The 19463-nt window shown below is 45.0% G+C and overlaps 7 protein-coding genes across 7 annotated transcripts; 3 read left to right on the forward strand and 4 right to left on the reverse strand.

Moving 5' to 3' along the window:
• Positions 1-368: 368 nt before the first annotated feature.
• BGW36DRAFT_381025 (uncharacterized protein) lies at positions 369-2204 on the forward strand. Its single transcript, XM_046216384.1, has 4 exons — positions 369-878; positions 994-1323; positions 1382-1524; positions 1589-2204. Exons 1-4 carry the CDS (start codon positions 690-692, stop codon positions 2052-2054), a joined length of 1128 nt encoding a protein of 375 aa, XP_046071378.1. The 5' UTR covers positions 369-689; the 3' UTR covers positions 2055-2204.
• Positions 2205-3930: 1726 nt separating this feature from the next.
• Positions 3931-4864, reverse strand: BGW36DRAFT_381026 (putative 3-demethylubiquinone-9 3-methyltransferase). The gene has a single exon (XM_046216385.1). The coding sequence runs from the start codon at positions 4753-4755 to the stop codon at positions 4258-4260; it is 498 nt and encodes a 165-aa protein (XP_046071379.1). The 5' UTR covers positions 4756-4864; the 3' UTR covers positions 3931-4257.
• A 609-nt stretch (positions 4865-5473) lies between these two features.
• Positions 5474-8179, forward strand: BGW36DRAFT_417604 (uncharacterized protein). The gene is made up of 5 exons (XM_046219392.1): positions 5474-5675; positions 5754-6564; positions 6612-7026; positions 7081-7363; positions 7433-8179. Exons 1-5 carry the CDS (start codon positions 5559-5561, stop codon positions 7952-7954), a joined length of 2148 nt encoding a protein of 715 aa, XP_046071380.1. The 5' UTR covers positions 5474-5558; the 3' UTR covers positions 7955-8179.
• A 931-nt stretch (positions 8180-9110) lies between these two features.
• Positions 9111-10396, reverse strand: BGW36DRAFT_381030 (putative C-type cyclin). Its single transcript, XM_046216386.1, has 3 exons — positions 10224-10396; positions 9957-10166; positions 9111-9908 (listed from the first exon to the last, which is right to left on the reverse strand). The coding sequence occupies exons 1-3, from the start codon at positions 10378-10380 to the stop codon at positions 9364-9366; spliced, it is 912 nt and encodes a 303-aa protein (XP_046071381.1). The 5' UTR covers positions 10381-10396; the 3' UTR covers positions 9111-9363.
• A 312-nt stretch (positions 10397-10708) lies between these two features.
• Positions 10709-12833, forward strand: BGW36DRAFT_298088 (putative calcium dependent mitochondrial carrier protein; the record flags this gene model as incomplete). Its single annotated transcript, XM_046211408.1, has 7 exons — positions 10709-10853; positions 10913-10993; positions 11047-11254; positions 11330-11958; positions 12017-12078; positions 12127-12263; positions 12314-12833. 7 exons carry the CDS (start codon positions 10709-10711, stop codon positions 12831-12833), a joined length of 1782 nt encoding a protein of 593 aa, XP_046071382.1.
• A 729-nt stretch (positions 12834-13562) lies between these two features.
• On the reverse strand, positions 13563-14818 carry BGW36DRAFT_360281 (glutathione S-transferase; the record flags this gene model as incomplete). Its single annotated transcript, XM_046214159.1, has 4 exons — positions 13563-14150; positions 14210-14388; positions 14448-14534; positions 14593-14818. 4 exons carry the CDS (start codon positions 14816-14818, stop codon positions 13563-13565), a joined length of 1080 nt encoding a protein of 359 aa, XP_046071383.1.
• Positions 14819-15194: 376 nt separating this feature from the next.
• BGW36DRAFT_381040 (putative poly(A) RNA transport protein) lies at positions 15195-19158 on the reverse strand. The gene is made up of 5 exons (XM_046216387.1): positions 18737-19158; positions 18498-18586; positions 18359-18444; positions 15532-18310; positions 15195-15479 (listed from the first exon to the last, which is right to left on the reverse strand). The coding sequence occupies exons 1-5, from the start codon at positions 18740-18742 to the stop codon at positions 15347-15349; spliced, it is 3093 nt and encodes a 1030-aa protein (XP_046071384.1). The 5' UTR covers positions 18743-19158; the 3' UTR covers positions 15195-15346.
• Between the last annotated feature and the right edge of the window lie 305 nt (positions 19159-19463).

The raw sequence follows: 19463 nt of genomic DNA on the forward strand, positions 1-19463 counted from the left end.
GGTACATATGTAATCTTCGGTTCTCAGTCGGAAATAAATATCACTCCGTTGCATGTAATTACACCCCTTGTCTCCTTGGAAACTTTATCATTGGCCGATAAAAGCTCGTACATTTTTTATTTTTTATTTTTCATTTTAAATTTCCACAAAGTACGCAGTAGGCAACAAGTATTTCTTCCGTCACGTACTCGCTACAGGGGTGTGAGGTACGAGGATGACGTGTACTAACTAGTGCTCCGTACCCCAATCGACTGGAGTGAAGGCTGTGTTACGAAACTTTGGTTAACATTACTAGCACTTACGACTGCGGAGTAGTAAAACTGCGCAGGAGCGATGAGCATTAACATATTTCTTTTTATAAAGAACATGCAGGCAATGCCTACTAATGTTTGGAGACTTGAAACCCTTTCTGGGTTTAAAATTTATTTCCAGTAGAGTTTCAAGCACGAGGTATGCTTGGTAATTACATGCATTATAATACGCAGAACACGTCGATACCTCAAGTTGAATTGCTGTTGTGCCTTAAACCAAAGATATTTGAGATTTCTTCGTCTCGGTCGGTCTTGCGCTCTTCTCTGTCAATGATCTTGTAGGAATTGAATATGCGTATGGCAAGGTGATATCTGAAAAAATTCTTTCGACGACCATCAGGATTTCTTTGTCCAGTCTCTGGCCGCATCCTGATTATAATGTTGAATTTGCTTTTTCGTCAAACTACGTCGGTGGTGGTGACTGCGGATGACCATGGACCAACTATCGCCGTGGCTGCATGGTTTTGCGTTGTGATTGCGGTTTTATCAACCTTGATTCGTCTGATAACACGACTGATTATAAGACGAATGCTCTCTATAGATGATTTCTTTGCCATTATTGCCATGGTATGTCATCAGATTCTCAATTCCTGCATTTACGGACTCTTGACACCTCTTTATCAATTCCTGGAATCTATTTCTATCTCACTAACCTTTTGTCCTCTTCGACTTCTCGAACCAGATTTTCCACATCGTTGAATGCATTACTGTTTCGATTGGGGTTCAGCATGGGTTGGGGAAGAAGCGAGATCTCCTGACGACGGCACAGCTTCACAGCATTGACAAAAGCATCTATGTCAGCGATTTGTTTTACATTCTAACCACATCTTCTGCGAAGCTGTCGGTTCTGGAGCTTCTGCGATACTTGGCTATCGCGGATAGCCACAGGAATATTGCGAGGTGGACGTCGTATGCCGTTGGTATTTGGACAGTGGCGATAATCTTTCCTTCACTGTTTCGATGCAGTCCTCCTCAAGTTTGGAACCTACAGTCAGACATATGTATTAACATGGTGGGTGGATAAAGACAGCATTGAACTGTTAACGTACAGTTCTAACCTCGATATTTAGGAAGCATACTGGATTGGTGTTACTCCGATGGACATCCTGATCGAAGCGATTATGCTCAGCCTTCCAGTGATCATGATGATTGGAGTGCACATCAATCGGAGAAAGAAGCTTATGGTTATTGGAGCCTTCTCATTCCGTATCTTGTATGCGTTTCTTTCCTCTCATTCCCATTTCCTGTCTTTATTTTTTGACCAGTTCCAAAACTAGTACTGTTATCGTTACCATCGTACGTCTCTATTATATCACAAGCTCTCACAGCAATCCCGACCTCACTTTTGCTATTGTCAAGAGCGAAATTGTCACCCAATGCGTCCTGGGCGTCAGTATCATAACTGCTTGTATACCTTATCTCAAGCCATTCCTTGACACCTTCTCCTCCGGTATGCTCAATGCTGCAGTTCGGAATCATCATTCCGCCCATGGTACACAGAACGAATTATACGCACTATCCATCCGCAAGGGGCGATCGAACGAGGAAGAGACCAATCGACTGGGATACTCGGCATCTGCCTTTGCTGAATCTCGTCCCCCCGTACATCGTGGCTTAAACGTTGGTGAATCCGACCATCAAATGAGCCATCCACCACCCTCTGATAACCGAAAGATACTCGTGACGACTGAGTACAACATAGACCAGACCTTGGAATCAACATCAAGTTGGCTTTCTAGTTGATATAGCCAGAGACAGTTTCTAATCTGCTCTATATATCAATAGCGGACTTTGTGGGAACCGCTACCGGCAGGGAAACGGGTCTAGACGTCAATAGGGTGTAGTTACGATAAAAGATACAGTTATTTTTCTGTTACAAAAAATGTCACTATCCTAGTAATATCGTTGATAGCTAATATTAATCGATGGTTATTTTGTATATAATGTAATTAAAACGGATATGTTTTTAAATCAATGTTGGAACGTTGTGTCACCGGGACTGGAATGATAACTTTTCTTGAAATGTTTTAATACATTCCTTTTTAGGAAGTTTATTTCTGAAATGTGTGACGGCTGGCTCAGCATGTGGATGCTGAGCAACGGACATGGATGCTTAAGACGGTTAGGGTTCGGGTTAGCATGCCATGTGCCGTTAGCGGAATATGCCCCACACATCTTATATAACCGCGATGCGCTGCTTTGTACATAGTCGATTTCTCTCCTTGTGCTGAGTATTCTAGTTGTATGACACCACATACTTAGCCATGTGCCGATCGTAACAGCTTATATATCTTTTAAAAATCGTTATCTTGGCATATTTATCTTCTCAGTCTCTATTATATATGAGTTGGGAAAAAAAATCCTCCAAACATCATCCTTACTGACTTCTTCATAACATGATCAGCGGAACAAGTAGAACTTCCATAGCACCTCAAAGTCCATAAAAATCCTAAATATACCGTTCAATAAATCGATTTATACTCTATAGGAACGTATGCAATTCAGATATTCTCTGCACTGATCTTTACATAGATATCGAACATATCCTTGAAAAGACAGTCATGACAAGTTCTTCTCTTTAGAGCGATATTTACTTTCCTCTCTTATTTTTCTCAAGTAGTAACTAGTTATACTGATATTATATATTTCAAATTTCTTACCTCATTACTATAAATTATTAGCTGGCTGGAATATTATTGAAAACTGGCGCTAGGCCTGTTACTATCTAGCGGGTATACACATTGGTCTGTTCAGTATAGTCTTTATATGAGTTTTATTTTTCCCTTCTAACAATATAATATCTAACATCTAAATAGCTGGAAGAACAAAATCTGTACTGATGATACTGAAGAGCGAGCCCTTGTTCTTGTAATGATCTAAGGTATGTGTGCATTCTGATTATATATGGAAGCTTGTTCTAATAGTACATGAGAGAGACCTAGGGATCATATATATAGCCAAAGGTATACAAAGAACATCTATCTATAGCCTGAATGGTTTCACCATGGTGAAAGCCCTTTGATCATGACAGTTCTAGTCAGAATAATTCCAATGGTTAGTGCAGTTGGAGCCTGGCTTCCACTCCTGGTCTGGCAACAAGTTGATGCTCCTATACACCATAAAGGATTTATTATAGCTCTAGTGTTCAGCACTATTACTATAATTATTATTCCTATTATAAATATACTTCAGGACAAGAAGACTAAGGAGTAAGCTTTCTATCTTGTATTTAATAGAGATATGAACTAAACAACTTTCTTTTCTAGGAGATATTAATGTAGAGAGATAAATACAGATAGGAATATTATTCATGAAAATGTCATAGTAGAAAAGGGGTCAGAGTAGGGATCTGTAAATTTCTACTCGCAATGTATTCAGGTAGATTTTGAAGAACAGGAGATAGTATTCAAGATAAGCATTTGAGAAAAGGCCTGGGTTATTCAATTGTGGGATTTATAGGTTCCATAGTGGTATAATGATAATCGAATAATTACCCAACCGTGTTTAACTTCTACAGTGTTTCCTGCCAGTAATAATAGCTCACACTGACACGTTGGCCCGAAGCCATGATGAGCCCCGATGCGTGCACAGCGCCATCCCGGCAGCATAGATCCGATAGCTTCCACGCTGGATCCCTGGAATCTCCTGTTTCCAGTGCCAGCGAGCTGCAGCGGCTGTGAAAGCCAGCGGGAACGGATCAAGGCTTGGCCATTTTCTATGCGAGGCTGCGCGGAAAGCTCGTGGAATGCGTTACAGTGTAAAAAATTTCTTTTTGCTATTTAAGACCTATTAGGAACTCACGTACCTAATACCTACATTGCTTATTTGACCCCGCGCTAGGCTTTTGAGCACCTCAACTTCCCTCACTGCCGCTATCGCGCGTTTAAACTTCTAAGGCGGGTATTGGTGTCAACTTATCCAAGCAGAGAAGCCAGTAAAAGTAAGTTTATTCCCCGTCGAAAGCCTTGCGTAGCCCGTCCACGTCAAGCTTCTCCATGTGCAACATAGCAATATACGCACGGTCCCGTTTCTCTATCTCTGTACTGTTCAGCATCTTGTGGAACTCGTCAGGCACGATTTGCCACGACAGGCCGAACTTGTCCGCCAGCCAGCCGCACTGCCTCTTGCTCTTATCGCCGCCCTCGCTGAGCTTGTCCCAGTAGTAGTCGACCTCGGCCTGGTCCTTGCAGTTGACCATGATAGAGATTGCCCCCGTGAATTTAAAGTAGGGCCCACCGTTAAGGCCGACAAACTTCTGATCATTAAGCTCGAATTCGATAGTCATGAGGCTACCCGCCTCGCGCCCGTGTAACTCCTTACCGGTTTCGGGGAAGTAGTGGCGCCCCGTGATTTTGGAGTTCTTGAATATGGAGGTGTAGAACGAGGCGGCTTCCTCTGCTTGGCCGTCGAACCAGAGGCAGGTGGTGAGTTTGCTCACAGACATTAGGCCAGTGGTGGTGTGCTAGTAAGGGGTAGAATGAGTTGCAATAGCAGGCGTGGCCAGAACACGTCTTGTCATATCAGGGTCGTATTGACGACAAATTCATGTTCGTCGCAACATACTGGCTAGTTGTGGGGTTCATAGGAGTTTGAGTCGGAATATTTGGCACTAAGCATTTTTGGGGATAGGTTAAAAACACCCAAAGTTACGAATAACGCGACAAAACGCTATGCCGAAAGTTGAGTAATGTCAGTTTTTGGCGTAATGTTTTGGCGCTATCGAGTCGTAATTTTGGGTGTTTGGAACTTATCCCAATGCTTAGTGCCACATATTCCGACAGCACGTTTTGCGGCAGAGCTTCCATCACTATAATCGACGTGTCGATGCGTGTTTTAACTAAATACTCCGTATATATACTAATAAAAGACAGCAGATATACACAATTACAATGAGTCTACAAGACTATTTACTAAACTCCAAGTCCCAAAATCAATCACTAAATATCCCACAATGGATTTGATCCAATACACGTTATCAAATCGAGACGAATGGTCTGACCGAATGCCAATCAGATATGCCAAGAGGCGTTTTGGAATATCGTTCCTTTTTCTAATAAGAATTTACCGCAACTTATTCCGAAGTGCCAGCATGCAAACCGGAATGAAATGGTCCGTGTGTATCTCCGCATTTTCGGAATAAAAAGACCTACAGCCACCATAAATTCATCGATTGCCGCAATTCTTAGAGATTAACAAGGGAATCGTCTAGCTCGGGCTTACTATTGTTATGACTGATACAAAATTGCCATGCTACGTCGGAATGGAAAACGCACCTCCTGCGAACCATGCAGGATGGCTAAAGTGCGGTGTGACCATACTACGCCGATTTGTCGACGATGCCAATCGAGAAATATCACTAATCAGGCACGTATTACCATATGCTCAGTATCAAAACCTAGAGGAAATAAAAATAAACACTTATTTCTGACATATCCACCTCAGTGCTACTACCATCCTGCTCCTTTAACCAAAGAAAAGGGCGGAAATAGCGGTTCTCTCGCAAAACAGAAAGATCAGAGTCAAGTCAGATCGAAATCAAAGAAAATTGCCTACAGTTCTATAAACTCACAAAACTTTTATGCAAATTCTATTGGAGTATCCGATAATGCCTCCTTTCTTGGGCCAACTAGCTATTTGTCTGTATTCAGAGAGACATCCTTAAGGATATCCCGAAAAGAGAACGACTCTTTGAAAGCAGAATTTGAGCGGTGGCGAACTGACTATACATACACACGTGCCCGTCTAGTTCATCTAATCTCTATGATCGGATTTTACTATGACCAAATCGCTTGGTACTATAGCAAGGGAGGCTTCACTATTATTCCAGGGCCCCTTGTCCGGCGTCTACTCCACCTGGGGCGGGAACGTATCGAAAAAAATTCCTGGGATGTTACAGGCGATTGGGATAAGATCTACAAGGAAATAACCAACGCGACATCACGTCCTATTGAGTTCACAAGTAGCATGTCGTCCGATGAATTCTGTTCTTTGTTCACCCGAGAGATTCGGTGGGAATTCGTTGGGCTTATGTTTGCTTTGGCTGGATTTAGTGTTCACCGCCGGTATAAAGGCACTCATGTCTTGAACTTAGCTAAAGGTGTAGAGATGGACGCCGAGACGTTTGCAAAAGAGATGGTGCTCGCGGGTAATGCTTGTATTGACATATTCAGACAGCATGGACAGGTTAACGATGTAATAATTTGGATGCGGTATACCCATGCCCTCTTAGCAACAGAGGTATTAGGGGAGACTGGTACGTCCCTTTTCCGTGGTTCTATATGACTAACTCATCGGCATTAGGTGAGCGGCTATATAGTCTCTTCGGCGACTTAGTGTCGAGCATTTACGCAGTGGGTCTACATCGTGCCGTACATTCTACAAATATTCCATTTTATCTTTCTGAGACCCGGAAACGAATGATGGCAATTTTGCACAAGGGAGACAAAGGTCTATCAACGCTTCTAGGACGACCACCCCGCCTCCCACATAGATACTGCGATATCACGCCTCCGTTAGATCTAGCAGATGATCAGCTATTCTTGACTGACAGGGAGTTGGAGGTAGCCCTTGAAGGACTTAGTGAAGATGGCTGGAATCGTCGAGGACAATTCTATCCGGCAACCGTTCTACGCATGCGCCATGTACTATCAACCCTTAAGGAGCGGGTGCTTGACTTGGCTTTGGGATATAAATGTGAAAGCTATCAGGATTTACTGTAAAGAGACTACAGTTTCTACCCTTCTACCTATATATCTGACTGATTCAATAGGCAGACGTACCAATCATGCCAAAAAACCTGGGACCGGATCCCAGTCAGATTCCGCTATAATTCCAACTGTTGGCAAGAAAAAGACATCACTGAATGCCTGGCTCGAGCCGTTGTCTATTTTGAGTATCTCTCCTGTGTCTTCCATACGCAACGGATGAGATATGAAGGGAGTCGTGATACAGTACATGATTTGCTTGATGCCTCGATGCAAGTGGTATCTGTCGTCTTGGATCTCGTCAAGCATTATAATCACCATGAAGTCCAGAACCAATTTCCATGGATTGTAGGTATTATTTCACAACTTCAGAAATGCACTGAGTAAACACTTATGGACTAACTGCATACTTGCCAGTTTCTGGTATACGGCATCCCAGCCGCTGGAGTACTTGTCACTGAAGTCCACCGCCACACCATTTCCAATAAACCTCTTCCATCGTCACCATCTCGTTCAGAGATTATTCGCTCCCTAGTCTTTTTAGTATCATGGCTTCGAACTGTTGAAATGCCGTCTTCAGTCACCGCTACCGCATGCGTGGAAGCCACAAATATGATAAGTCGGCTTCTTGATGAGACGCTGAACTATCAGTCAGCCCTCTCTCCTTCTACATATTCTACTTTTCAAGACCTTGAATATCAGTCACAAAGTCACAATACCACCTTTCGTATTTCCACACCCTCTCCAGAACAATTTACTGAGGAAATGACTCAACCACAGCAACAACAGATGAGCATAAGAGAAACATCAATCGAATCGTCATTAGGATTCGGAATAGATACTAAATTTGGCGTTAATCTAATGAGTGAAGGACTGAATTGGCTTGATGATTTGGACTGGGATATGGGAAGAACAGTGACAGCGGACAAGGGTTCGTAATTGCATCCACGCGAACCTCGAGCACCTGCATGCTTAAGATTTAATACTCAGCATGTGATCAGCAAGCACATGATGGTTGCTCACTCCTGACTACAAAAAGACACTGGGTATCGTAATGAATTTCATTCGAATGATGTCTATGTGAACGAACAACTAGTAGAAGTTTATTCAGAATATTGTGAAAATCATTTTGCCAGTCTGCAAGTTTAAGAGTATAGAAGTGACTTTATATCAAAAAAATTTTAGTATTTGGATTGTTATGTATCTAGAGAAGAGAAATGTCCGTTACATTTAATTTTCTTAATTACTCGACAGAACCCTCGAAGTTTTAAAGACTCTGGTAGCTATTGTACATAAACCCATTTCTTCCGGGCGTGTTTAATGTGGTTGGTATTAGGGATCTGTTTATTCCGGACTGCATACCGACGCGTCGGAATTGACAGAAGTTTTACACGCTCATCTAATATGCCGTACAAATACATACAATCCTGGTATCCAACACCCAAGAGGGCATACCTTTGATACTGCGCTCCTTCAATGTTGTCACTAGTTACAACTGATTTATTTAATGGACGAATCCGTGCTGTGTGTGACAGTTTCGTAGCTCAGACAAACCAGGTTCCTTCTATTAGGCTCGCTATAGTGTTACTATAATGCAGCAGTACTGAGGTCAAGATGTAGTAACAAGAAAACGATGTCAAAACTGTTGCCCCAAAATTCATTACTTCCTTGCCATCTTTGGTATGAGAGAAGATTACTTATTTTCTTATACAACATAGAAATCAATAGATTGGATATATAATCTAGTTCGATGTAGCTTAGAGTTAAAATCACAATTTTTATGAAAATATAATTATGGGCTTGCTAAATGTAAGGATCTAAAGGTATTCCAAAATCATTTGACCGCGTACAAGAAGCTACATTGAAATATAACATCTAACTGGAAGATATAACTTTGATGAGACTAGCCTTATTATAAGGCTCTGTACAACTAAAAAAGTGATTGATATAGTAGACCACATCTGTTATAGCCTGATAATTGAGAATAGATAACTACAATCAAGCTTAGAATTTGAAATTTGAAATCAATATACGGAGTATTTGTAAACTGGGTCTCTCTAACCTATCTTCCACAGGTTAAGTTCAGCATTTGAACTCTTGCTAGTTATTCTGTTTTTTTTTTTAAATAACCATTTGGATGAAGATGCTGAAAGTATCACATCTGATTATATAATATTGGAGCACAAGACATGGTAACAAATTTGGCATTTGCGAAAGTGGAAAGCATCGGATTTTCGCATCCACTGGTGGCATTTTGGGTTTTGTTTGCATTTACAAAAACGGCTTGGTTGAAATCTATTGATGCGTACAAAGGCTGTAGGGACGGAAAATAACGAATTATAAAGTTCTCACTTGTCTATATTTTTCGTCTTCATCATGCGGGTAATGACTTCTTTGACATGTTGTATATTAAACCCTTCCATCAACTCGTACAATGATACCATTTCCTGGGTGCATTCGACGATTGCCCTTATATCGACATCACTTTCAGCAAGCCAATTGATTATTTTTTGGATCCTCGGATCTGGTCTTGCACCGTGTCTATCTGCGCCGAGCGCAGACATGGTGGCTCCCATGCCACCTTCTCGAAGTGAAGCGGCCATCGAATGGGGCATTGAGCCATGAGTCCCGCGTTGGCCGCCCCCAAATAGCACTGCAAGAAGGACTGCCATCACGGCAATGATATGGGGTGGGTATAGCAAAGGTAAATCAGTCTGGTAATGATCGCTTATAAGATTTGATGCTTGATTAACTTCCTCGGTGGACAGCTCTAGTTCGGCACTCAATTCCGATACTGTACGGTACGGATGATGAACAATGAGTTGGGAACTCATCTCAGATATTAAATAGAATTCACACTCCCCAATTTTTGCCGGATCGTTGGCAATAAATTCTAGAACACCATTAGCGCTGAACTAGATGGGCTGTAGATGGATCGAACCGGGCCAGAACTGCCGTGCTTCTCCCGTAATAAACCGGATATGCTGCGGGCATTCCTCCATCTTGCAGGCGAGATAGAAGGCTGTGACCATGACTAGGTATGGGTTCGTGTGTCGGAAATCTACCTTGGTGTAGAACCGTTTCATGTATACTTGGGCTGTTGCAACAGCCTGCTGGCGTGAGTTCATCCGCTTGGCAAGTCTGCAAATTTCTAATCAGGTCTTAGCGTCTGCTTGATGGCCGAGTACATGATATCGCCATCACGAACGGTCTTTAAAGTATATATTGATGATGCGCATGTCAGGAAGCTGGACCTGATGGCCATCTTTGTCTCTCTCGCGAAGGCTTTCTCTGACCTCGGCCAGCCGCTCCCGAGTGAACATCCAATGTCGACGCTGGGTCGACACCCAGTAGTTTGCTGCCATGTTCGTGAATCTGTGATAACGGGAGGAGAGCAGCTCGACCCGATCCGGCGTAGACACAGTGACGCTGTGGAAATACGGCCGAGCTGATTGGCTACTGGGCCCGATGCGGCCCGACACTGGCTCCTGCTCCTGCTTCTCCGCCCTGGCTCAGACTGGAGAGAATACATCGCATCGTCGCCTTGTTTTGCTCGAGCTGCGCTCCATGGTCGTTCCTGCACCAGCATCCTTTGCGCCTGCCGATCTAGGGATCGTCGACTCGTCTGTTCTGCCGGTATCGAGAGAGATGATGCTCGCGCCGCACCGATAGCAATTTTTTCCGCCTTCGAAGATGGGCCCCGTCGAGACTCCCGAAAGGATCGACCGGCTGTGGGAGACGATAGACACCCGGCGACAGGGCTCCGTGGACTATAATGGGTTGAAAAAGGGACTCAAGAAGATGGACCATCGTGAGTGGACCGTGTTCTGTTATTCTTGTTCTGCGCGCCTGCCCCTCCCGCTTGGAAGACTAACGGCTTTTTTTGTTTCCTGCCAGCCCTCAAAAATGCCGATTACATGCTCCGCCAGGTGTTTAAAACGGTCGATACAAGCGGGGATGGTCGTATACAATATAGCGGTAAGCTCGCAAGGTTGTTTCGCTGCCATTGGCGCCTAATATGATGGCCTTAGAATTTCGCGACTTCGTCTCTCATGCGGACGAAGCATTGTGGGAACTCTTTCAGAGCATCGATCGAGACCACAATGGAGAGCTGGACAGAAATGAGCTGAAAGATGCATTTTCAAAAGCAGGGATCACGGTGTCGAGCTCTATGCTGGATGAGTTTCTAGAGCAGATGGACCAAAACAATGACGGGGTGATCAGCTATAATGAATGGAGGTACGCACCCCGCAGTGAATCAATACCGCTCTGTCCTATTGTGCAAATGGCGTCTGACCCGCCACCTCAATTAAGGGATTTCCTACTATTCTTGCCCACTGAGACGGCCAGTTTACGCAACATTCTGTCCTACTACAAAGCAACGGGAAATCTAAACCCGGAGGGAGATGTAGACATCAACGAGACTCTGCAGGGTTTAGGTACTGACATCCCGCTTCTCTACCATTTCATCCATTCCCTGGCGAACATGCTCTACTATCTCTGTCAAGTTCCTGTCTCGACACTGGGCGCTGCTCCATTCAACCTGGTGGCTGTTGCGTATGCTGAGACGTCCAATTCTGAGTCAGCATCCGATCAGGAATTGCTCGTGTTTGACAGTGATCTTGAACTGGAGGTGCTATCTGTTCCTCAGACTGTCGCTATGTGGCTGTCGGTGCACTCTTTTGAACTGAAGTTGACGGACATCTTCCCTCACCTAGGTTATTTCATCGCGGGTGGAGTTGCTGGCGCCGTCTCACGAACAGCTACCGCGCCTCTCGACCGTCTGAAAGTCTATCTCATTGCCCGGACTAGTGTTCGCGAAGACGCTGTCCGTGCGGCTCGAAAGGGAGCTCCCCTGAGCGCCATCAGCAGGGGTGCAAGGAGTTTAGTTGATGCGACCAAGGAATTATGGCGTGCTGGGGGTATTCGCAGTCTCTTTGCAGGTCAGTAAAGCTATTGTTGCTATTGTTCCTTAGCATGACTCGCTCTTACTAATTCCAGGGAATGGGTTAAACGTGGTCAAAATCATGCCAGAGTCGGCCATCAAATTCGGTGCTTATGAGGTATGTTCATATCCAACACGAACTTGTAGACTTTGCTGAGATTTCCAGTCTTCAAAACGTGCATTCGCTCGCCTCGAGGGACACAATGATCCGAAGCAGATACGACCTACATCTCAATTCCTATCTGGTGGACTAGGCGGCATGGTGGCACAGTGTTTTGTTTATCCAGTTGATACTTTAAAATTGTGAGTAAAACTGAGGGCTCAACGTATATCTCCCACTGACGAGTTTCTAGTCGCATGCAATGTGAAGTCGTACAAGGCGGCAAGCAAGGAAACAAACTCATTGCAGAAACTGCTCGAAAGATGTGGCAAAGCACCGGTGGCTTTGCATTCTTTCGTGGTCTGCCTTTGGGTCTCCTTGGCATGTTTCCCTATGCAGCTATCGATCTATCTACGTTTGAGTATCTTAAAGCACGACTGCTTGCTAGGAAAGCTCTCTTGAACAAGTGCCACGAAGATGATGTTCCCCTGAGCAACTTTGCAACAGGAGCCATCGGCGCTTTTAGCGGCGCTTTAGGAGCCTCCTTTGTCTACCCACTCAACGTACTACGAACGCGACTACAAGCTCAGGGCACGGTTTTGCATCCTGCCACTTATGACGGAATTTTTGACGTCGCTCGTACAACCTACCGTTCCGAGGGATTTCGAGGATTTTACAAGGGCATTACTCCAAATATGTTGAAAGTTGCACCTGCTGTTTCGATCAGTTATGTTGTGTACGAAAACTCGAAACGAATTCTCGGATTGAAATAAATATTGACTACACTACCTACCGCCTTGCCTTCCGCCTTGCTTTGGTTGTTGAACCACCATCATATCTTAACGATCGCGTCCCGACAAACCCTTGAGACTTTTGTTTCTATATACCCAAACATAACAGTGTCGCGGCGTGACCCCACCTAGAAAGATCTAGTCGCCATACCATCAACATCCCACCATCATAGTCCGCAACATACACAATCGTCATCTTTGCATATCAACTTGGGCTCAATCATTGACTTCTTCCGTTTACTAACTACTATTACCAACGTTGGGCTGGCCATTTTATCCCTGTTACTCATTCACAATCATGTCCACCTCGAAATACACCCAGGGGTCTCCTATCCAACTCCCTCCACATTTTAACTCATGCATGGCTCTGGTGTTTCCTTTTTTGTCATTCCATGCTCATTTAGTCTCTGCACATGCCCACAGTTACACCACGTGATGTAAAGCCAGGAAATTCTGGAGGTGGATTTGATTTAGAACATACCATAGAGAAACAAACGGAGCGGTCCTGTATTATTTAGACACTTCTCTTTTCTGTTGAGCTGATGCTCCATACATGCATGATATTTGAAGAACCGGTACTAAATCGATCATTGTCATATCCTATATGTACCGTAACAGACATAATCAAATAAGCATACGTAAACGCAATCAAGACACCCTAGCGCCCCCTCAGTACTACTAATTAACCACGTACTCCGGAAAAACCAGTAACTACTTCAAAGCCGCAACAACAGCCTTAACCTCCTCATCCTTGGGAAGAATATCCGGCACTGGCCCCACCGGCGTAATCGCAAACTGATTAATCTGCGGATGCGACTTTGTATAATGTTTCTTGATATGCTCAAACTGCGTAGTCTCCCTGAACGCGGGAACATCCCAATACAAATGCCGCAACCATCTATGGATAGCCGGATATCCGGATCTTATATCGCGCAGATTCGTCTTGAAATGCTGCACATACACGGGATCGAATCTGACGATGGTGGTGTATAAGCGGATATCCGATTCGGTGATGCCGTCGCCGAAATAAGTGAGTTTGTTTTCTATTTGTTGGCGGGATGCGAGATGGGATTCGATTTTGTCGAGGGATGAGAAGAGTGTGGTGACGGCTTTCTCGTATGCTTCTTGAGTCGTCGCGAAGCCGGATTTGTAAACGCCGTTGTTGACGTCGTTGTATATCCACTCGTTGGAGGATTCGATCTGGGACTGAAGCGAGGGTGGGAATAGATCGAGGCTTTTGTATGGCTCGGGAAGAAGGTCGTCAAATTCGTGGTAGAACATGCGGATTATTTCCGAGCTCTGTGCCGGCGAATTAGCTGGATGTTGTTGGCTTGTGTGTAGGATTTAATCAGGTATACCTCATTGCTAACGATGTGCTTGGTCTTGGTGTCGTACAGTGTGGGCACAGTGAAGCGACCTTTGTATTCGGGGTCGACATCAAAGTATATGTCGCGCAGATGGGTGAATTGGGGGTGGAGAGGGTCAGGATGAACGTCAGCGCCGGGGAGCCTCTCGTCCGGGGTAACAAATCGCCATCCTAGTATTTCATAAGTACGAGATCTTGATATTTCCACGCCATATTTCAATGGAATATACCTTTCTCCCCCATGTGCCAATGCACCGATGTGACGGGGATGAACTCTTCCAAGCCCTTGAGCTTGCGAGTGATCAGAGTTCGATGAGCTTTATAATCAACGTCAGCGCATTAGAATTTATACATCTGTAACAGGAATAAACATACCCCATGGACAAGCGTACGAGACATAGAGATGGTATCGGCCCTTCTCAGGCGGAAACTGCGCGCCAGGCTCTCGCGAGATGAAGTTGCGAAACTGCGATACACCGCGCTTGAACTCTCCGGACTTGTCGTCGCGGGCGACCCACTGTGAGATTGGTTGATCGTTGCCAGTCTGTTTATTCAACCACTGAAAGTTAGAGGATTGATGCAACACGAGACATGAAGACATGGTGGGATGGATAGCTTTGAGCAAAGGGCGGGGTGGACGTACCGCCATGGTTCGTTTTGTGAGGGTTGTAGAGGTGGTAGTGATAGTGCTTGGGAACTTCTTTGAGAATGTAAATGATACTCTCAAACTCTGCAAAGACGAAGACATGGGGTTTTATGCCCGTCGACAGCTGCAGGTATTAGTACGCAGAGGAGGGGCGCTCAACCAATGACGTGATGGCGGCTCTGCTTATGAGCGATTATCAAGCAGTTGCAAATAAGGTTAATAGGGCAACTAGTCTGAATAAGGCTAGCGTTGAAATGGCGGATTTACGGAGCTACAAATATGTAAGCTCGCTGTGTGGTGTGACGTCGTTATTTTGTGGATGGTTGTGCGGTTTAGTTATTCGTAAGCAAGTCTATTCATATTGTGTGCTGAATAATAATACTATACTATCCAGGAACCCAAACATTGTAAGTCGTTCTGTCATAGCCTAACCGGTGTACCAGTATCCAGCATCGTTTCCAAATGGTCAATCATCTGTGAAAGTTACAACTTCACCATCACATATGGGATCTCAACATCTTCTTCCGTCTGGTCCTCTGCCGTGACTTCGAAAATAACATTCTTTTGATGCTCAGGGACAGGCTTTTTGCTGATGTGCTCTACTAATTTGGTCATCCTGTTTGGAGTTAGTAAGGGGGTCATAGCGTAGGCTGCTAGATAGTACATACTTGAGTGGGTATCGGTCTTTCAATTTCGACGGTGGGTAGAAGCTGGCATAGAGCAGGCTAACTCCAGAGCTGACCATGGTTACTTCTAAGCCTAGGTCTGAGAAGTGTTTCAAGAAGTCGGATAGCGGAATATCATCCACCTCGAAACGATCCCAGAGCTTGTCAATAGTGACTTCACCATTCTTGCCCTGGTACTTGCCCTTGGGGCTTGCGATCGGCTCACTGAAACCGAAGAACGGCAGTGCCAAGTTGACGAAGCCATTCTTGTATTGCTCAATATCCTTCTTGCCATCAATGATCTTGTACAATTCTAGGATAACCAGACCAGTCACAAGAGCCGTGGTTGTTGCAATGGCTGGAATAATCTTGCCAGCAATAAATTTGGTCTTGTGTCGGTCGGCTTGTTGGATTTCGTAGTTTTCTGCTCGCAAGTTACTAGCAGCCGTAATGAAGTCAATGTGGAAGTTGGTGTCATCATCCTTTTCAAACTCAACAGGCACTAAACGGAAGCCGGCAAGAGCTTTTGGCGCGGGTAGCGAATCTACCAGCCCTTGAATTTCCTCACCATCGTTGGATCCTGAGGGCTGAGCATTTGGATCGGGTTCGTTGTCATCAGCTTGAATCTTGACGTTGGAACTAGGGGTAAACTCAGGAATAATCATGTTGTCAACGACCTTTTTAAAGTATTCCTTGTCTGCTGTAGGAGCTTTGATTCCGTAGTTGAACGCATGCAGGTTAGCTGCAGCAATGACGAATGACAGATGTGTAGGGTTAGAACTGTCGAACTTGAGAGGAGTAGGAGCACGCTTGGGGCCTGACCAGAAAGGCTGACCAGAAGAAGTTTTCGAGTCTCGTGGGAAATTGTAAAGCAACTGTTGAATAGCATTATTGTACTGAAACTCGAATTGGTTGCGAGCCCAAACAATGCAGTCATCGAAACTGAGAGGCTTTTCCGTTACCAAGAAGTCACGGAGATGTTCAAGGGTTTGTTTCTCATTGCCGGCCTGCTTCAGCGTTTGCTCAATGTAATTTGGCTCAGACAAGTAACGGTTAACGGCTTCTGGAGGGCCAACAAAGTATGTCTGGAATAAGTCGCGAGCCCATGCAATAGTATGTTCAATCCGGTTGGGGAAGCTCTTCAAAGTACACATTGGGAATGACTTCTCGGGAGGATCCTGAGAGCTAGAGTAAGATTCTGTGATATGCGGCAGAACAACTTGTGTGTTGCCCTTGGTGCCCAAAGTCCCACTCTCCAAAAGTGGTTTGCGGAAGAAGACACAGCGACGATCAACATAGGTTCTGGCATCTACGTTGTCCAATGCATTGGTAACAATGTCTAGTTCACCCCAGAACTCCTCGTTGAAGATATGCTCAGTGTCAGCGCCGACACGATCCCGAAGCGTGACAATCTTGTTGTTTAATTCAGGGTTCATGGCTTGGACTGCAGCAGAGGCGCAGTCACTCTTAAGCTTGCCAACATCTTTAGGGCGAAACAAGAATTGTCGGTTTAAATTGCTCTTTTCAATTTGATCCATGTCAGTAACACGAATCTTGCCCTTGAGTCCAACGCCAAGACCAATCATCGCCCAGTTCTTAAGCATTTCACAGCCGATAGCACCGGCTCCGACCAAGAATGTATTCAAGTCGCCAATCTTGTCCTGGAATTCCTTTCCAAACACGGCAATTTGGCCATCATAGCGAGTTCCAAGAGGTTTGCAAGTTTCCTCACTGCGAGTGACTGAATCAGGCAAAGATTCCAACGAATCAAAGTAGAGCCACTGCACCGCTGGATGAAACTTTCCAGACACACTCTTCAGAACTTCTTGAGCTACGAGGCCACCGAACAAAGCAGCCAGTGGGTTGAGATCTCCCCGTGCCTGGTAGCTAAGCTCTTTGATAATCTTGTCGTCGAGTCCAACTTTCTCTTCGCCTTGACTCGCTAAATCTTTAGCGATCTTGAGGACCTCTTCAGCATCGTCTTCATTATGGGGTCGAGGGAATTCGCCATTATGGGCCTCGGCAAAATGATGAAGGGCCTGTACACCGATGTGCAATTGTTGAGGTCGGTCAAATTTGGCAAAATCGGAAATGAGAAGCTCTGGTTTCTTCAATTGCTCTTGGAAAGACTCAAAGTCAATGAACTTGGGCATTTTAACTTGGTTAAAGAGACCGCCGCCCTGGTACTTGCCGAGGCCAGAGACGTCTCCAATAGAAAATGAATAAGGACCCTTGACAGTTACTTTGCGAGGATCACTGCTATTGAGACCTTCCATCCCCTTGACTTCGGTGAAAGTGACATAATCACCGTCTTCCAAGCCGTGCCGACTTTCGTCAAGCGCAGAAACAAGCCCTGTCTCGTCAATATCGGCGATAATGCCACTCACGGGATCTTCACCAGTGGCATCACCAACTGTAAAGTTCTTCCCGAAGTCGTTGAAAAGGTATCCAAAGAGACCAAATGTATCTGCAATAACAATGTAAATCCCATTGTTGTGGCAAAAATCCGCAATGGTGAGCTGATCTTTGAGCGAGGTGTTGGTGAGAACGACGACTTGGAAGCGTCTAAGCTGGGAGAGGTCGGCGGTGAGGCTGTCCGATTCAAAGGCTGTAATAGGTACATATGAGTTAAGCTCTGCAACGCGAGGTGCAGTCACGTCCACACGGCGCTTTCCAACGTCCTGTTGCTGAAGAAAGAATTGGGAGGATAGATCCGAGATGGCGACGGGGGCGGGGTCGAATAAAGTGAGTGACTTCACGCCGGCAAGGGCAATGTTTTTGGCTTTATAATAGTTAGATCAGGTTTGCACTTGGTATTCAATGCGCTCACCGATTTCGACACCAAGACCTTTCAAACCAGCGACGAGGACATTCGACGATCCCATTCGTTTCATAGCCTCGTGCCCTAGAACGTATCTGGCACCAACTATTAGCAGTGGATACACATCGTGGCATGTCAAAGCACTCACAGTTGCCTGCTGTAGAGCGATTCGTCGATTTCCCCATGTTTGATCAGCTCCACCGTTTCCTGTGCGTTGTCGAGTTGCATCTTGGCGTCCTAGGAGATTAGATTGACGGTCAGCGCGAAGAGCTCGAGATAGAAAAGTTATTTTGAACCAAATGTGATATCTGGCGGCTCGCCACCTTTATATGTTTGCTTGAAGCGGGTGGATGATGTGCCTAGAAAGTGGATTAGAAATCAGCGTACCGTCATGATCTTCTTATCCGGCCGAGCGACTTCTTGGTCCTCCGAGGTTTTTCGCTTTCTAGGCGTCGCAGTTTTAGGAATATCGACGTGTGAATGAATGTTGAATGTCTCCCAGGTGAAAGCCTTGCTGCAGGGCAAGGCTTTCTACTATGAAATGAGACAAGTCCAAGCTCCTAGTGCTGGACTCGAAGAGAGTGCATATAGAGGAGGAGAGAAGCGAAGAGAATAAAGCGCACGAGACTGATCGATTCAGAAGAAGGGGGACCAGCTCAGGTATGCAAGACAGGCGAGGATGGCAAGTTGGTTGTAGAAAAGCGAGAAGTCGAGAAGTCGAGTGTTGATGAGGCGTGGTTGTCTCCTACGTAAGAGCAGCAGGAGGGGTCCAGACAGGGCGCTGTGGCTTTTTATTGGCCCACAGTGGAATGCCCCGCTTGCTGCCTCAGGCAGAGACCAGCCAGGCTTCCGATTCTCAAAGCAGTTAGTCTTATGCCAAGACATTACATATATCTCACTGTAAGTTAACATTTCCTAACAACCTAACATTTTTGGCCTGAGAATAGCTGTATCGTACTTAAAATCGTATGAAGGAGTTTAGTCTTCAGATATGGTAAACACAATTCGACAAGTGTGAAACAACTCGAGAGCTTATATACTCGATGTGTACTTTGAATGGCACTGGCCTTTCAACTGCTCGAGAAGACAGGCTGGAAATGTCGAGCACTTGCAA

This window comes from Talaromyces proteolyticus (assembly GCF_021365285.1).
Source record: "Talaromyces proteolyticus strain PMI_201 chromosome Unknown BGW36scaffold_7, whole genome shotgun sequence".
NCBI classification, from domain to species: Eukaryota; Fungi; Ascomycota; class Eurotiomycetes; order Eurotiales; family Trichocomaceae; genus Talaromyces; species Talaromyces proteolyticus.

Excerpts from the sequence above, each read along its gene's own strand:
- BGW36DRAFT_381025 (XM_046216384.1), top strand. The coding sequence starts at position 690 with ATGTTGAATTTGCTTTTTCGTCAAACTACGTCGGTGGTGGTGACTGCG. Across the intron at positions 879-993 it reads TCTTTGCCATTATTGCCATG|ATTTTCCACATCGTTGAATG; the intron begins GTATGTCATCAG and ends TTCTCGAACCAG. Across the intron at positions 1,324-1,381 it reads CAGACATATGTATTAACATG|GAAGCATACTGGATTGGTGT; the intron begins GTGGGTGGATAA and ends CTCGATATTTAG.
- BGW36DRAFT_381026 (XM_046216385.1), bottom strand. The coding sequence starts at position 4,755 with ATGTCTGTGAGCAAACTCACCACCTGCCTCTGGTTCGACGGCCAAGCA.
- BGW36DRAFT_417604 (XM_046219392.1), top strand. The coding sequence starts at position 5,559 with ATGCTACGTCGGAATGGAAAACGCACCTCCTGCGAACCATGCAGGATG. Across the intron at positions 7,027-7,080 it reads GAAAGCTATCAGGATTTACT|GCAGACGTACCAATCATGCC; the intron begins GTAAAGAGACTA and ends CTGATTCAATAG. Across the intron at positions 7,364-7,432 it reads AGAACCAATTTCCATGGATT|TTTCTGGTATACGGCATCCC; the intron begins GTAGGTATTATT and ends CATACTTGCCAG.
- BGW36DRAFT_381030 (XM_046216386.1), bottom strand. The coding sequence starts at position 10,380 with ATGGCAGCAAACTACTGGGTGTCGACCCAGCGTCGACATTGGATGTTC. Across the intron at positions 10,167-10,223 it reads CAATATATACTTTAAAGACC|AAATTTGCAGACTTGCCAAG; the intron begins GTTCGTGATGGC and ends AGACCTGATTAG. Across the intron at positions 9,909-9,956 it reads AGCACGGCAGTTCTGGCCCG|AATTTATTGCCAACGATCCG; the intron begins GTTCGATCCATC and ends ATGGTGTTCTAG.
- BGW36DRAFT_381040 (XM_046216387.1), bottom strand. Across the intron at positions 18,445-18,497 it reads TCGCTCTACAGCAGGCAACT|ATACGTTCTAGGGCACGAGG; the intron begins GTGAGTGCTTTG and ends AGTTGGTGCCAG. Across the intron at positions 18,311-18,358 it reads AGGTCTTGGTGTCGAAATCG|CCAAAAACATTGCCCTTGCC; the intron begins GTGAGCGCATTG and ends ACTATTATAAAG.